This window comes from Microplitis mediator, chromosome 6, assembly GCF_029852145.1.
Source record: "Microplitis mediator isolate UGA2020A chromosome 6, iyMicMedi2.1, whole genome shotgun sequence".
Taxonomy (NCBI): Eukaryota; Metazoa; Arthropoda; class Insecta; order Hymenoptera; family Braconidae; genus Microplitis; species Microplitis mediator.
The window spans coordinates 783,406-801,266 of NC_079974.1; the positions used below are offsets into that span (position 1 = coordinate 783,406).

At 30.8% G+C, this 17,861-nt stretch overlaps 1 protein-coding gene across 1 annotated transcript; it reads left to right on the top strand.

Moving 5' to 3' along the window:
* The first annotated feature begins 6,967 nt into the window (after positions 1-6,967).
* Positions 6,968-7,333, top strand: LOC130669949 (interferon alpha-inducible protein 27, mitochondrial-like). Its single transcript, XM_057473112.1, has one exon. It carries the CDS (start codon positions 6,968-6,970, stop codon positions 7,331-7,333), a length of 366 nt encoding a protein of 121 aa, XP_057329095.1.
* The last annotated feature ends 10,528 nt before the right edge of the window (positions 7,334-17,861 follow it).

Here is a 17,861-nt window from a genome sequence, read left to right on the forward strand (position 1 = left end):
CATCCGATCGAAATTAAGAGCTAATATTTAGTGAGAATTTTTGTTCAAGTGTCCAGCAACCCATTTTTTCGTGGCACGTGTGAAAAACAATCAATTCGATTCTTTTGACCCACCCTAGTATACATGATTATAGATGTGGACATATACCCATACACGAACATGTCAAAAATTCATATGTTCTTTTGGATTTCTTACATTTCATTAATTTGATTATCAAGCAATCAAATTTATCGATATTTTCACTTAATTACACTTGTCGATAAAATAATGACTGCTTTACGACGTCTTTTTGGAGGCGTAAATGTGTCATTTTTAAGAAATCCTAATTGAGAGTTCTTGAAGAGTCCATAAAAAAGACGTCAGTTTTTTGACGACAAAATGTATTCTTCTTTTAACTTATTTATGAAATCAAAATCAGTAGCTCTTTAAGACGTCACAGTAAGTTCATACGGAACTCTTATTTGCGAAGTCTTTAAAAAGAACTCTTTTTAAAGACGTCTTATTGTTCGCTAGGTGGCTTATTTGACATCTTGGAAACTTCTTAAAGACTTCTTTAAGATGTTGATGAGACGTTTTAATCATAAATAGGAATTCATTCAGAACTCATCAAGACGTCATTTTGCTATTTGGGGAATTTCAACAGATTGTTCGAGAATAATTATCTTATTAGGTATTTACTCGAAATATTATCTGTTTTAATCTACTATATTGTCTAAATATACCTAGACATCAGAATAGTAAGGTTTACATATTGTCTATACAAATTAGATTATTTAAAGTTGAGCGCGAGACCCAAAATTTACCTTCGCAATCTCCGACGTAAGCGCCGGATCATAATCCCCTTGCCCGACTTGAGCACAGGGTCGTAATCTACTTACCCGACTCAAGGGCAATCAGTAAATCTATATCTGATTAATATTGTTTCACAAAATCACAAACCGTCGGATGACAGACATCAACTATACCATGAAGCAACATTTTATATTATCTCGAAATATTCCCATCTTAAAAACATTTTATAAATTCAAAACATAATATTTTGTGTTTAATTTTTAATACCTGAATCGATTATTTGTTAGATAGTTATGATTTTTATCAGAAGTCATACATAGTAGCTATAAATTTATTTGAATATTAAAGCTCTGGAACAAACTGAATGTTAAATAAATTGAAATCCGCGTTACTCTGAAAGCACCCGCTCCAAAAAAAAAAAAAAAAAAAAGCTAATGCTGAATTCGATTAAAGTTTGTAGTTATGTAATATCCATGTCTTTAAATTTCAAATTGAATGCAACATTTTTTATATAAAATAAAAACAAATTTTCTAATTTTTTACACAACTATGGTAAATGTCCCCATACCGGAATGACGAAGGGTATACGACTGTTTTTGACGTTTCATGAATAGTCAAATCGATTATAAACCAAAATAATTTATTACATAAGATAAAACAGGCTTTTACCTATTCAAAAATAATCAAATCAGTTTAATTTTCCTAAACTTAATATAAAAAAAAATTTTTTTCTATGACATCTCAAAGACCTAATACCGGAACGCTGAAATAGCCTTGTCCCAACACCGGAATAGTATACAAAATGAGTTGGTTTTTGCTTTTAAAATGCATTTAAAATTTGTAAATGATTAAATATATAATTAAAAATAAATATTTTTTGAACTGAAGAATAGAAACAAAATAACTCATTTGAGGTAATACCATAAAAATGATAAAAAATATAATAAATTAAACACAAAAATTTGTTTTTCATGATTTAAATCAGAGTTCATCTATATTTGATGCATTTTTTATCACAATCATATTCAAATAAAACTCACCGTTAAAGTCTACCGATAACATTATTATGATAGACTGTTCCGGTACTGGGCTCGGGTTCATTTTGGTGTACCAATAGACGAACAGTAAAACTAATGCAATAATACTATTTATATCATATTGCTGATATGTTTACTTATATTTTATGTCATTCACAATGCATATACAAAAAAAAAATTATTGAAAAGTAATTTCATACATTTTCTATAAGCTTAAGATCATTGATTGCTTTTTTAGCAAATCCATTAAAAGACAAGGAAAAGTCATCCTACAATTAACATTTCTTTTTTTCATATTTCGGATATATTCTTAAATCTATTTTGAATCCTATTCTGTAATTAAAAGATTAACGTTTTGCATAAAGTAAGTTTTATTTAATTTTATCGCGTACGAGTTAAAATATAATAAAATAATTATCAAATCGTTGAGACGTTTACTGCAGCTCAATTGAAGAGTTACGGTGGTAATATTATTAATTTGTTTGATGTTGTTTGATATATTTTCCTTCACACTTCTTCCAGGCTTAGGACTGGCAGTAAAAAGTAATTTCTACTGGCGTGTTTAAAAATATTAAGAACCCAATGTTCTTGCGAGATGTTAATATAAAATATATCTCGATAAACAAGATATTTTTAGTGGCCAAGCCGCCCAGTTGTCATTATTTCTTAAAACTAACATGCAATAATCTTACAAAGTTAAATTAATGAATAAAAATTAAATTAGTTATAGAACATGCAAAAAAAACTAATAAATATGAATGATGTAAATTTTTACTTTGATAAATTATGGATTTTTTGTTTCTTACTCTGGGATCTATCGACTTCTTGTACCGAGCACCTTTTCCGTTTTGGATCCCGTTTTAGTTCTTCATTTTTTACCTCACTATTGATGGTGCCGCTGGTAGAATATAGTTCCTCCAGCCATTGACTTCTATTCTGGTTTGGAAACTTCCGGACCGTGACCTTTTTCTTCCCTCTGGTATCTAAAACACTAAAATTATATTTTTGATTAACCTGCTGTACAGGCTGATGGTTTACCTCTGTCGATTTCGATTCCGTTAGATATATCGGCTGGCCGTATTGTCTGCAGATATGCCTATATATATCAGGAAAATCTCGTTGAATTGATTTCCCAGGAGTTGGTGGTGGTTTTGACGTATCAATATCTTTATCATTGATAAGTCCAGAAACAAACGAATGCGCCGAGTCAACCATATTAACGGAAATTCTTTGAATGGAATAACTAAACAATATCAACAAATATTCAAGGAAATTGTTTAACACTGCGATGTGCACGCTAACAAGTTTCACGAAGAAATAATAAAAGTGGCCGCATGGTTATACTATAGACCAGTTTCTTTCCCCACCACCATCATTTCAGAATGAGCGCATGCGCCACTAAATGTGCGCATGTGCCAAAGCCACCAAAACCATCATTTAGAGAGTGGGAGAGAAAACGTGGTGGGGAGAATATCTCAAGCTATTGTCGAGACGACTATATCGATGCGCGCCCTCATGTAGGTGAACGATGAATTAAAAACCTAAAATAACGTTAATGCTCATACAATAAATTGAACTTTTCTTTATTAACTTTGTGTTTTACCATAATTTTACCAATTTTAATGAAGGTCTAATATTTTGAAAAAGAGCGATATATAATCGCTTTCGTGCTTGAGGTGTGCTATCGATAATTGAAACTTTTCGTCCTCGTAATTTTGGAAAAGATATAAAGGTTAAATATTAATTGAATTATTATATGACTCGAAAAGATACGCGAGTGCAGGCACATTGTAGTAGCAATGGATAGAGCCAAGCTACGAGAACCACTTGAGCTCGAGCAGCTAGTGTGAGTCGAACAATAAAGTCGCGCGAAAAAAAGATAAAAAAAGAATCGTTATTTAGAATATATGATATTTGTAAGTTTAAAACGTTAAACTTGATTTTTTCTAAGTTTTTTCCGGTTGTTTATCGAGTATCTAATATAATTCAAAATCATGAAAATATTTTCCAAGAATTAAAAAAAAAACTTCGATTTACCTGGTGTGCGTGACCAAATTCATTCTAGCAAAATTGATTTCTAAAATTGATTTGACCTACAAATTACTTTCTAATAAAATTGGAAAATGTTTTTTTTATTGTCTTCCCGCTAAGAAAATTAAAAATTTTTAAAAAAGAGGGTAGTTATTGGTTTCGGTCCGATTTTCGAAAACCGAGTTTAGACCAGATCTCGGCGTTTCGACGTTCTAGGGAGTCATTCTGACTAATTTCAAGATGATGTCCGAGTGTAAGCATGTGTGTACGTACGTATGTATGTATGTAAATATTCTGTAACTTTTGAAGGGATGAACCAAGCTACAAAAAATTAAGGTCAATCGGCAGGCTGCATTCGGAGATATTCCAAAAATAAATTTTTTTTTATTTCTTCTGAAATTCCTTAAATACGACTCGATAAACCAATTTTAAAACTTGATCAGTTTTGGAACTCCATAGCTCAAGAGCTCAAAAACAGCGGGAAATTTAGGGGCTGGCCCGCAGAGTCAACTGATAGACAGATTTTTTTTTTTCAGGTTGTAGGCACACCAATCATATTGAGTTTTTGTTTTGAAATTTTATGAAAACGTTTTCCATGATTATGTATTATATTAGGTACACAGAAAAACAGGTTTACTAGGCCCAAGATAATTTTTGTTTTCATTTTTTTGTTCTTTTATCTCAACTATTCTTAACTCAAAAAATGCTGATAATGAGGTAGTTTTTAAAAATCTTAAAATAATAATATACATTTTACTTATTTTGCCGTTTTCAAATGCATCAGTCGAAAGAATTTTTAGTGGTGTGAAAAATATAAAAACTGACCACCGCAATAATTTATCTACTGATACACTGAAATCTTTTTTGATAACAAATAACTTAATATCCAAAGATGGCAATATTTTAGATTCCGAGCCTAGTCAAGAAATGATCGATTCTAATATTTGGAAAAAAAACAATGTTTAAGTGTTTAGTTCTTTGATTAAATATATTACTTTACATTTATATATTTTATGTATGTTTATTAATATTATTACTGATGAATTTATCAAACGAATTATTTAATTAAATAATCGTTTATTGTATTCGTACTTTTTTAATCTAATTACCCTTTGTCAAGAGATTTTCATTCAATTTTGAACTTGCCGCTTAAAATAGAGTTGGTAACTCTAATTTCCAGAACCGGGTAAAAACATGTTATGCCCTCAGTGGCCTCAGGTGCCTCCACCTGTTAATTAATTAGTGAACTTGAGATCCTTAAATAGGCGCGCATTTAAATTTCATTTGAAATTATATATTAATATCTTACAACACTTATTGCGTCTTATCAATATTTAGTCAATAGTTTAAATAATAAATCGTCGTGGCACATACTTATTAAATTATATATTTTTATTATAAGAAACTTTAAATAAATAGATGAATTAATCTTTATTTTGCATTCAGAGAAATATAAATACAGTTGAGTGGTCTTGGAACGTTTCCTGTCACCCGATACTTAAAACCTAAACAAAACACACGCATAAAAATCATGAATAGACCCTTGTTCTATAGTTAACAGTAAATATGGTTATAAACAAATGCATACCCTAGCAGACCTGATTTACCGTAAATTTACGGTAATTTTACCGTAAATCTACCGTAGAATACCGTAAAATTCGAGTAGATTTACGGTAAATCCACCGTAATTTACGGTAAATCGGTATTTTACGGTGGATTACCATAATTTACGGTGAGTTTACCGTAATTTACCGTAATTTGGGTCCGTTAGGGTATACCCCGATGAAAAAAGATTTTATACAATTGTATAAAATTATATACCAAAAATGGCCCGATCCAATTGTATACAATTCTATAGAAATTGTATACAAGTCTATGTAATTATATACACTTTTATACAAATTATATACAATTCTATATAATTATATACAATTCTATATAATTGCAATATATAGAATTGTATATAATTATATAGAATTGTATACAATTGCTATACAAATTGTATACAATTGAATCGGGCCATTTTTTTTATCCAATTATATATAGTCTATATATAATTACATATAGTCCATATATAATTGATATATAATTTTATACAATTGTATAAAATCTTTTTTCATCGGGACTCTATAAACAAATAAGAAAAGTATATATTTAATAAATAAATGTTACTTATAAATGAAAACCATATCACAAGAACTCAACTATTATTGTTAATATATATACATATTAACTAAAGAGTGACTCGTATAATAAATAAATTAATAGAAATATAGAAATATAGCATTAGAATAATTATAATGGTGTTTCATGATAAATAATAATGTCAATCGTATTAAATAATTAAATATAGAATAATTATCTAAAAGATTGTATTTAAGTACAGGTAAACGGAATATAAATAATATAAGTAATAAGTAAAATCATAGAATGGATAAATAAAGAACGTAGATGTGTAAACTCATATCTCGTACGTGTATTAGTAGGAAGTATAAATGTATAAGTATATAATTAGAAAGAACGTTGATATGTATAAGTCCATATATTGCATAAGTATGTGTATGAGTATGAGAATGGTGGGAGAAGTCGAAGAGTGGAGAGTCAGGATCTTTCTGCCGTCTGTTGTAACTTCACTTCTCTCCGAGAACTATTGACAAGCACAACTGTTATTATTGATCAAATCTTATCTACACTTTATAATAAAACTCAGTCTTCAGATAAAAGTTATTTTATCAATTACATCTATCCTTACCCATAATTTCATTATTTCATTAAATAATAATCATAATCATCATCATCATCATAGTCAACAATAAATTTATCTCTGTTTTCGAATTCAAAATTGGTCCCGCGTGACAACGAACTGCCCACTTCCAGGAGGTGGCGTCAGCTCCGATCCTAGTAACCTCCCAGGACATAACAAACAGGTAATCAGACTCTGTGGAGTGGGCAATCACTAGTTCACCTATTGGCAACACTGTTCTCTAGCCAACTTCACGTAAGCCACTTCATATCTAAGTCTCGGCATACTACTTACCCAATGAATAGTAAGCCAGTTGTTGATCAGAACCCGTAGTTAGACGCAAAGTATTTTCAATTTTTCCAACATGATTTATTATCAGTTGTGCGATACTTGTAATAAACCACTGGTTAATGAAAAAAATTCACGAACATTCCGCCTACGTACAGGTTTATATATTGCAACTGGTGTTACTGTCGGTGGTGTAATTGGTTCTACAGTATTGCCGTTCTTTGGTTTTGGATCTGCTGGAGTAACGGCTGGCTCAGTCGCGGCAGGATGGCAAACACCAACCATAGCCGCTGGTTCATTATTTGCAAAGTTGCAATCATTGGGAGCAACTGGTGCAGGAGATTTGCTTTTCGGGGTTTCCGGTGGTGTTATTAATGGTCTTGGCGCACTACGCTACTTTACTGCAATTGATTGGTGCTCTTGTCCTAAAGATAACAATTAATCACTTTACACCAGAAAGTATTATTAAACATAAAATATAATAAATACTAATAATTATATCAAATCATTTATTCAATCATGATAACGTATGTATAATTTATTCATTTAATTAATTAATATTATTTTTGCCCTCGCGGTTTTTGAAATACCGAAATAATACCGGAATTATACGGTATAAATACTGCATAAATATGGTATTATTCAAGTTATTTTGGCCAGTTTTTTTTGCCGCATTACTACCAAAAATTTACGAAAAAAATTCAGAATATTTACGGTAATAAAACAGAAAAAATACGGTATTTTAACAGCATTAAAACCGTAATTATACAGCATATTTTCGGCATTTTTGCAGCATTAAACCGTTCTACCCGGAACAAAAATTATATATAATTATATAAAATTTTATTTAATTATATATAATTATATATAACATTATAAAGTTATGTGTACAATAACTGTCATGAAAAAAAAAAAAAAAAAAAAAAAACCCGCCAACTCGTGGGCTCGATCCCGATTCCTAATGATTTAAAGCCTGATCTGCTAACCATTATGCCAAATCGCTTATTCGAAAGTTGATACTACTTGTATTTATATCTATACAAACAAACTTAAGAAAATTGAAAACCTCAATTTTCCCGGATTCTTATTTTCACTTACATTCTTTTGTTTCAATAAGAAATGTGTGAACTAATAGAATAAAATATAAAATTTTACACTTTGCACATTTTCGATGATTTTAACCGCAGAAGCAAATATAAAATAAAACCAAATTTTTTACAATTTTTCATTATATCAGGATAAATCTGGCAAAATCGCAGGATATCTACGGTATAATTACCAAAAAAATACGATTTTATTATTATAAAATTATCGCATTATTGCGGTATTTATATAGCATTTTTTCGGTAAAAGTTCGGCATTTTTATAGTTTTTTTACGGCATTTTTTTGGTAAAAGTTCGGCATTTTTATAGTAATTTTACTATAATAATCTGGTAACTCTACAGTATAAGTACAGCAAAAAAACTGGCCAGTATAACCATATTATTACCAAATTATTACGGTAAATTTACGGCATGTGTATAAATGCCGAAAATTTACGGCATTTTTACGGCATTCGCAAAACCGCGAGGGTGTCTATAAACATTATTAATTATTATTTTTTTATTTCTTCAGTAAATGCTGATTCCATCACACGAATATTCTTCTCTTTATACTGATATCTCATACTACATTCTTGGTATTTAGTTTGGAATTTTAATTTTCTTCCTGCGTAATTATAATTTACTATACTAACTCATCTACTACACTATGTACACATTTAAGTTATCTTATTATTTAACAATACTTTTTGCAGTGTATATGGCAATTATATTCAAATTGTAAGCAACAATATCAAAATTATTAAATTTTATAGGTTTAATTATGTATGGCTTTTTTTTAAAACCTCAATGCCACTAAAGATTAATTAATTATAACTATTATTTTGATTAATTGATGATTTTTTGGTCATAAGTCATGAATAATAATAATTTTGATTACGTGATACTTTAGTTATTTATAAATAGTTATTATAACTTTTCTATATCAATAATACATATACAAAATTTTGATAGAATCATACGCTCATATATAAACGTAGAGAGTATATAAAATACTGCACTGAAAAAAATAATTTGCTACCGTAACCAAAGTCCCCGGGAAAAAATGATCAGACCTGATCAGACATGAACAGGCATGAGCCTTCAGGCCTGATCAGACATGAAAAATGACCATGCCTGACCAGGCCTGATCAGGCATGTTCAGGTCTGATCAGGTATGTTCATGTCTGTTCATGCCCATCTGGGTAAAAAAATTATATATAAAAAATGGCCCTATATAATTATATATAATTATGTATAACTATATTCAATTATACATGTATATAATTATTGCTATAAAAATAAAAAAAAGTTTGGAAAATCCAAAAGTGCACGACTCATAATGCTTATTTGATCGTAAACATTAAAATATTCCGAAAGGGTAATGTCGCAGGCAAAATAAAAAAAATAAAAATAAATAAAATTTGAAGTACAAATGTTATTTATTTATATAAAAATGATAAAAAAAATAATTTTATTTAAAATAAAAAAAAAAAAATAATAAATTTCAAACGTAAAAAATTCCGAAATTTTTCGCCGTACGATCTGTGAAAAATTTTACTTTTTTTTTTCTATTTTTATTTTTCACTTGTTTATTTATTATTTTTATTTATTTATTTATTCGTCTAATCTCAATTTTTTATATTTTTATTTTCGAAATACCCGCGCCAAATGAATCGGTTAAAAGTATGGCGCAGGCACACTGGGTGATAGTATTAGAAAAAAAATACCACGCATGCGCACTTGTTAAGACGAATGTCCACACATATTTTTTAGGCTAAAATTAAAGAAAATGCGATTTAATTTTTTATTAATTACAATTGCATAACACAAAGTTAGATATCCATTTTCGAAAGCAAATCCTTCTAGGGCAAAACGAGTCATTTAAAAAAAAAATGGAGTTAAATTATGGATTCTTTTTCGAGATATTGTGTTTTCAAGCTACAAAATTTTTTTACTGGTTGACGGGAAAATATTTTAGTTTATTTTAATGATTTTCTCGTTTCTATTGCACTGAATTTGTTTTTGAAAATCGCAGAAATAATCTTTATTACATTGACTGTAAATTGGTGCATCATGTGTTACGTTTTCGCTGCACGATGTTGATGTTGAGCTCAGCTAGTTCTGTAGTATTTCTAGGTATTGGGTTCTCGACAGCAAATCACCTCACGGTGACCCGAAATAACTGGTTGTATTTTAGATATAACAATAACTTTATTCACAATTGATAGTTATAGAATTTAGAAGTTGAAAGTATACACTTAATATACAAATGATGTATGTTCAATAGTCAAACTTACAGAAGGTATAACTATGGACTTGATAATTTAATAAGCTCTGATATCAAAGATCTGGTGTTCAGAGTCTAAGTCTAATGTGTCTAAAACTAAATGTATCTGAATAATAATCGAACAGAGTGAGCCCCTCCTGCTCTGAGAGCGAGGGTTTTTATTAGGTATTCTAAGCACCAAAAATAGTGGGGTTGAATTGTTGATCAGAGTTCACACTCAGTGGTCATTGAACTCGTCATTGCTTATCAGCGCGAGGCGATTGGGCATGAGACCCATGCGTCGAGCGCGAGAAGGGATTTGATCCTCGGCTGATGTAATATCTGAGAAAAGTTATTTATTTGAAAGTCAAAGTCCATTTTCATATCATCTGCGTTTGTTACAAATTATTACTAATAGTTTATACAGCTGTGTTTTAAAATGATTAAATTATCTCTAGTTGAATATACTTGAAGATTATTAAGAAAAATGTTCTCATACGTGGGATTAAGTACATCCGGTGATAGTTTGTTATTTGATTATTGATTTGTAAAATACACGTATGTTAAAGATATTCTTATTTTATACAATTTAAATGATGGAGTAATTCTTATGATATATAATATTCTTAAGTTATTATAATTATCTACTTAAGGTACTCTAATTGTTGGTAATTAGGGTGCCTTATTTTGGGAATAGACTTTAGGTCGGTAAAATAATCTAGTGAGCTAAGAACGGGCCCTGCTTGACAGCCAGGATATAACACGCCCCACCCCGTTGGACGAGCGCCCCGCTCGTTATTTTTTTTTAAACATAATGGGTCTTACCGACGTAAGGTCTATTTCCTTACAAATGTATTCTATTTTAACTACATGATAAGTTGATAAACAGATGTCTTTCTTATTTTTTTTCTTTGCTTTATTACATAAATTTTGTTTTATTATTCGTTATATAGTTTTGCTTAAAATTCTACTTAAATCTAACTTACAAAATTAATTATTTTATTTAAAAAAAATTTTTCCTTGTTTACATTTAATTATTGATACATATATATTTATGATTTTAGTATCTCCTTTTTTTCTTATGAAGCTTTGAGAATACGTTTATTGATACTATTAGTGGTTTCTCCCTAGAGAAATACAAATTATTTTTCTATATATGTTTTTTTTGACATAGTTATTCGATTTTTTTTCTCATGTATATTATACATACATATATTTTTGTATAAATTTTTTTATATTTGAAATTCGTGTGTTAGTTTGAGTCCTTAGTCAAGGATCGTTGGTAGGAAAGAAAGTAGTCTTCAGTATTGTGTGAATGGGAAAGCGAGATAACTTATTTATATGCTATTTTTGCTCTATCGCAGTGAACTATTTTTCTTTTCCCCGGTTTGTATTCTATCTCTATATCATTCTTATCTGCAAGTACATCAGTAATTTTAAATGGGCCTAAATAATTGTCGTCAAATTTACCGGTTTTTTGATTTTTGATTAAATAGATTTCTTGACCTATAGTAAATTTCACGGGATTAATTTTCTGATCATAATATTTTTTTGATTTTTCTTTAGCTTTTTCTAAATTTTCTTTCGCTTGTCTTTTAGTTTCAAAAAGTCTAAGGGTTAAACTTTGAACGTGATCATCATACGTGAGAATTTCTTCAAGATAAGGAAATTCCGAAGGCATACGGGCTTGTTTTCCGTAGACCAGCTGATAAGGGCTGAATTTAGTCCCTTCGTGTACACTAGTGTTATATGCAAAAACTGCAAAAGGAAGCCATTTATCCCAATCTTTATGATTTGTGTAATGTTTAATGAAATCTGTAAGAACCTGATGACTTCTTTCTAATGAGCCATTAGATTGAGGGTGAAAAGCTGTAGTTTTAATTTGTTTAATTTTAAATGCTTTCGCTACTCTCCGCATAACTTTACCGATAAAAGCCGCGCCTTGATCAGTCAAAATAACTTTTGGACAGCCATGAAGACAGATGAAACGTTCTATTAAAGCTTCTGCAATATCATCTGCTGTCATGCCGTATAAAGGAATAGCTAAACAATATTTAGAAAGATCATCTTGCATAGTTAATATATATCTGTAACCATTATTTGAAATTATGTTAGGTACTACGATATCCATAGCAACTTTATCAAAAGTGTCTGAAGAAGTATCGGTAATTATCATTGGTTGTTTAGTTTTGATTCTAACTAGTTTTTTCTTTTGACAACTTATACATTTACGAACAAAATCTTCTATATCTTTTTTTATATTATCCCAGAAATATCTCTGTCTAATTCTATTGTATGTCTTAGTCACACCTTTGTGACCTGCGAACGGAGACTCATGATTCTCCTGCATGATTTTTTGTCTCTGTTCTACTGAAGGAATAATGATTTTATCTTTACAAATAGTTATTTTTATTTCTGTTCCTGCAAATACTTGATCTATAATATTTTTAATTTTTAACCACGAAACGTTTTTCAAATTACTTCTACCTTCTGAGATGCTAGCCGTTTTTAAATCCATTCCTAACATTGTTTCTTTTAAATGTAAAAATGCTTTTAAATAATTATTTTCAATAGGCAAATCTTGATCATTATTTTGAGTGACTAATGCAAACACTCTTTTCCGCGTAGTTCCTGACTTAATTACTTCACCTATTTTATATTTATTTGTTGGAGATAATTTTAATAAACCTAATTCTAATAATCTTTTACCGATTTCACTGGATACAGTGCCATCTGCAGAAATAAAACATAAATAATTATCTTTTTTCATCTCTAAATTGTCTCTAGTTTCAATAAAATTGTTAGATTTTTCGATTTCTTCACCGTGAGAAATATTATCAATTACTAGCTGTGAATCATTATTGTTAAATATTGGAGGATTATTATTATCAATTCGTGTTAAAACGTTATTAGTATGTGTCGGAGAGTTGTAAACAGGGTCCGAGGCTGCTCTTATCGGCGCCGCTGGACTACCTGGATCATTTAAAAATGTTTGATAATTTTCATCAGCTGTAATTCTTGCAATGTTATTTTGTGTAATATTTAAATTATCATTAGGATCATTAGCTAAAATTGATTCATTTTCTTTTGAATGTTCCGAATTTATAGTTTCCAAATTTACAGGTTCCAAAGTTGCGATAATATTAGGAATTTGTGGATATCTCTGTCTAAAATTATTATTTTTATTCATTTGTTTTGATTTTGTTTTTAAATCTTGATAGCTATTTTTGTGTTGCATAGCATTTTTAATATTTGAAATGTGTTGTTGATGATTATATTTAGTTACGTCACAGCAAGCGCATTTTGTCGGCTTACGTTGGCGTGAAGATCTTCGTAACGGCTGTATATGTTGTGTAGGATTAGTATATTTATTTACTGTATTGTTTACAAATGTATTTTTTGGATTATTTAAGTCACGTGATGGTGATGGAGCATTAACATGAGGAAGATGTGTGTTTAAAGATTGTTGAATTCCGACCGAACTTTTAACGTTATCTATATTTTCTATATTTACGCGTGTTTGAGATGTTTTTGAGTCTCGTACGACATTTTTATCGCTGCTCGATTCTTCTGATGAATAAATAACGCTTACGACTTCCATAGGTTCTATAAACGAGTTTTGTAAAGATATATTGTTTCTATTATTTTCAATTACAGCTTGAGTATGAATAATTTTAGGTACATCACCACCTTCGTCAGATGACCATGGGATTGCACCACCTTCATCTGGATTACCTTTAGGTTCAATATAAGTTGTTTTATTAGAATTATTTAAATTTAAAGTTTTTTCAATTTTATTTGAATTTTTAGAATTATTTTTACGCGGTAAATTTTCGCTAGTTTCGCTATTTGAAATAATCGATTCATCTGAACTGCTTTCTTCTGAAGTTTCTGGAATTATAACATTTGATATTTCTAAATTGTTTTTATTTCTTTTCTTGGAACGTATCATTGGAGAAGGAGTAAAATTAGCCAATTGTGATGTTCTTTTAATTAGAAAATTTTTTGCTAAATTTCTCTGAAAATTATTTTCTTTACTCGTAGGATGAGTTCGCGCAATAATGGGCGTTCTAGGGGAGGGTTGTATGGGAAGGAGGGGGGTAGAAGTGTTTGTAGCTTGAATCTTAGGTCTGAAACTTGGGCCTGGTGTAGGCGTATTCAGAGTTTCAATTATAGGGAGAGGGGATGAATCTTGTAATGAAGTACGAGAAATAGTCATATTCTCGGATAATGATGCATTTTTATTAATATTTTTAATTGGAGTGGGTACAGGAGTAATTCCAAAGTCAGTGGAATCTGTCGTATCCCCGTTATAAATTCCGATTTTCTTTTGCTGATCAAAAATCTTTTTTCGAAGTTTTTGAATATTATAAATATCTGAATCATCCGATGACGAAGTGTCATGAAAGTCTGAAAGAATAATTTCTTCATCATGAATTTTAGTTTTATTTTCGCATGTTTTACCGGGTTGTAAATTTCGCTTTTCTAAATTTAGTTTTTCTGAATTTAGTTGTTCTGAATTTAGTTTTTCTGGATTTAGCTTTTCTGAATTTAGTTTTTCTGAATTTAGTTTTTCTGAATTTAGCTTTTCTGAATTTAGTTTTTCTGAATTTAGTTTTTCTGAATTTAGCTTTTCTGAATTTAGTTTTTCTGAATTTAGTTTTTCTGAATTTAGTAATTTAGTATTTCTTGAAAATGGATTATATCGCCTGACGTCAGATTTCTTTTTTCTAAAATTTTATTTTTAACGATATATCCTGAAGGTTCTGAATTTAGCTTTTCTTTAACTGATCGTCGATCAATCGGGTGATCAATCCTATTGTCGTCGATAGAAATAATTTTGTCGACTGGATCTGTAGGTAATATATCCACAGATTCAACCGCTTGAGGTGTGAGCTCAAGGTTTTGAGTTTTGTCGATTGGGTCGGTCAGATCCATATCTGTTGACTCAACCGCCGAAGTTTTAGAATTTAAGTTTTTCTTATTCTTTTCAACCGTATCTGAACCATTTTCACTATTACCATGAGGAACAAACGTTTGAATTTTAGTTTTTAGAGTTTCCCGCGCTTCATTCTCTGAAATAGAAGTATCAGAAGCTTCAATCGCGGCAAATTTTACTTTTTTTCGTTCGTCAGAATCTGACGATCTTAATCTAGCTAAACCCGTACTAAGGGTTTTACCTCCATAAGGAGTGTTTTTATAGCGCCATTTAACTTTAATTGGATAAGCTTGACGCTCCTCGATAATTGGATTACGAGATAGTGCATCAGCATTAGTATTTTTTTTACCTGCTTTATGCACTATTTGAAATTCGAAATCTGCCAGACGATGTCTCCACCGCATTACACGTGAGTTTGGGTCATTCATATTATTAACCCATACTAGTGGCCGATGGTCGGTCACTAGCGTGAACGGTCTACCGTAGAGATAATGTCTGAAAGTTTCTATACCAAAGAGAACTGCGACCATTTCTTTTTCAGTCGTAGAATAGTTTCTTTCATGTTTATTTAGGACTCTAGAAGCGGCGGCTACCATAGGATCTTCGCCAACCTTACCTTGTGAGAGAATTGCACCGACTGCGTAACCTGATGCGTCAGTCGTTACAATAAATGGTTTTTCAAAGTCCGGATACTGTAATATCGGAGCTGTGCATAATTTATCTCGTAAGGTTTCGAAAGCCACTTGATGATTCGTGGTCCTTTCGAACTTCGCATTTTTACTTGTAAGGTCCGATAAAGGCTTCGCAACCTTTGCAAAATCTTTGATGAAACGACGATAGTAACCACAAAGACCGAGAAATTCTCTCAATGACTTAACATTAGTTGGAACTTTGAATTCTTTGACTGCTTTAATTTTATTTGGATCAGGCTTAACGCCATCAGCCGATATTAGATGACCTAAATACATTACTTCTCTTTTAAGAAATTCGCATTTTTCTGTTTGAAGTGTTAAGTTTGCACTGCGCAGGCGTTCTGCGAGTTTTATAAATTTTGTCGCATGCTCTTCGAGTGTACGTGCATAAATTACGATATCGTCTAGATATACGAATAAATCAAAACCCTGTAAACCTCTAAGAACTAAGTCCATCAATCTTTGAAATGTAGCGGGTGCATTTTTTAAACCAAAAGGCATTCGTGTGAATTGATAAAGACCATAAGGTGTTTTGAAAGCTGTTTTCTTTCTATGTTTACGGGATAGTTTAATTTGATGAAAACCCGATTTTAAGTCGAAAATTGAAAAGTATGTAGCACCACCAAGTTGATCGAGAATTTCACAAATTAATGGCAATGGATAGACGTCTTTTTCAGTTTTGTCATTGAGATTTCTGTAATCAATTACTAAACGAGTACGTTTGTTACCTTCAGAGTCAGGTTTCTTAGGAACAATCCATAAAGGAGAACAATATGGTGAGTTCGATGGCTCGATAATGTCCATCTTACGTAATTCGTCAATATGTTTTTCAATTTCATCTTTTAGAGTAGGTGGATATCGATATTGTCGAGTGTTTACCGGTATATCATCGGTTGTATGTATTTTGTGAGTTATAATATCAGTGGATTTGAGAGGCTCACCAGGTATGTGGAAGAGGTCAGAGTATTCCTCGATAAGAGAAATAACTGCTTTACGCTCTTTGTCGTCAAGGTGATTTAGCCGAAGAAGCTTAAGAACCTCATTAACACGGTCATCTCGAAACTGAGTATGATCTCTATGTTCTGTGGCCTTATCTTCCTTTTCCGAAGGGCTACTGTCCTCGTCTACACTTGTATCGAAAGGATACAAAGGAATTACGGGCACATTCACTGTGACGTCCACATCTTGTGTATTGATGGCATATAAGTAAGCTATTCCATGATCATTTTTGACCACGGCTTCACCTGCAAATATTCTATCACCCAACTCTATTTCAGGTACATAACCCTCACTTAAGTTATTTTTGACTCGAATGTATATTGGAGCTTTTGACCTAGCCGGCAGGACAAAGCTTTCTTTTTCTACAAATGGTATCTCTAATTGTAATTTAGTGAAAGTTATGGATTCCTTGGTAGAGTCGATTACACCACCTTGTTCTTTAATAAATTCCCAACCAATGATTCCAGTATATTCGAGAGGAAATTCGTCAGGAATAATATGAAAATCTACTGTAGTATTAAGCATGCATAATTGAATTTTTCCTAGAGTTAAAGCATCCGAAACTCCATTTAATTTAAAGCAGTATGATTCATCGATTAATTTAGAATTTTTAATTTCGCTTAATTTTATTAAATTTAAATTGCAACCAGTATCAATCAAAAATTTAGCAGTATTTAATTTAATGTCATCTGATTTTATTATAATTGATGTAGGCCTATAATTTGGTAAGAGTGCGCCTACAAAATAAGTTTTTAATGGGATTCTTATTGTGCTTGAGTTATTACCTGGCGCTGAGATAAAACGTTGCCCGTCGGAGCGCCGGATCGAGGGAACGTCTTTTCGTTTCCCGCATTTTCAGAATTAGTTGGTTGATTTTTACGTTTGTCTTCATTAAATATGCGTTTACGACATACATCGATAGTGTGATATTGCTTTTTACAATAACTACATTCTGGAATAGTTTTTTCTGAATTTGATTTATTATTATTAT

Bases quoted from the DNA above. Each gene is read 5' to 3' on its own strand.
- LOC130669949 (XM_057473112.1), top strand. From the start codon at position 6,968: ATGATTTATTATCAGTTGTGCGATACTTGTAATAAACCACTGGTTAAT.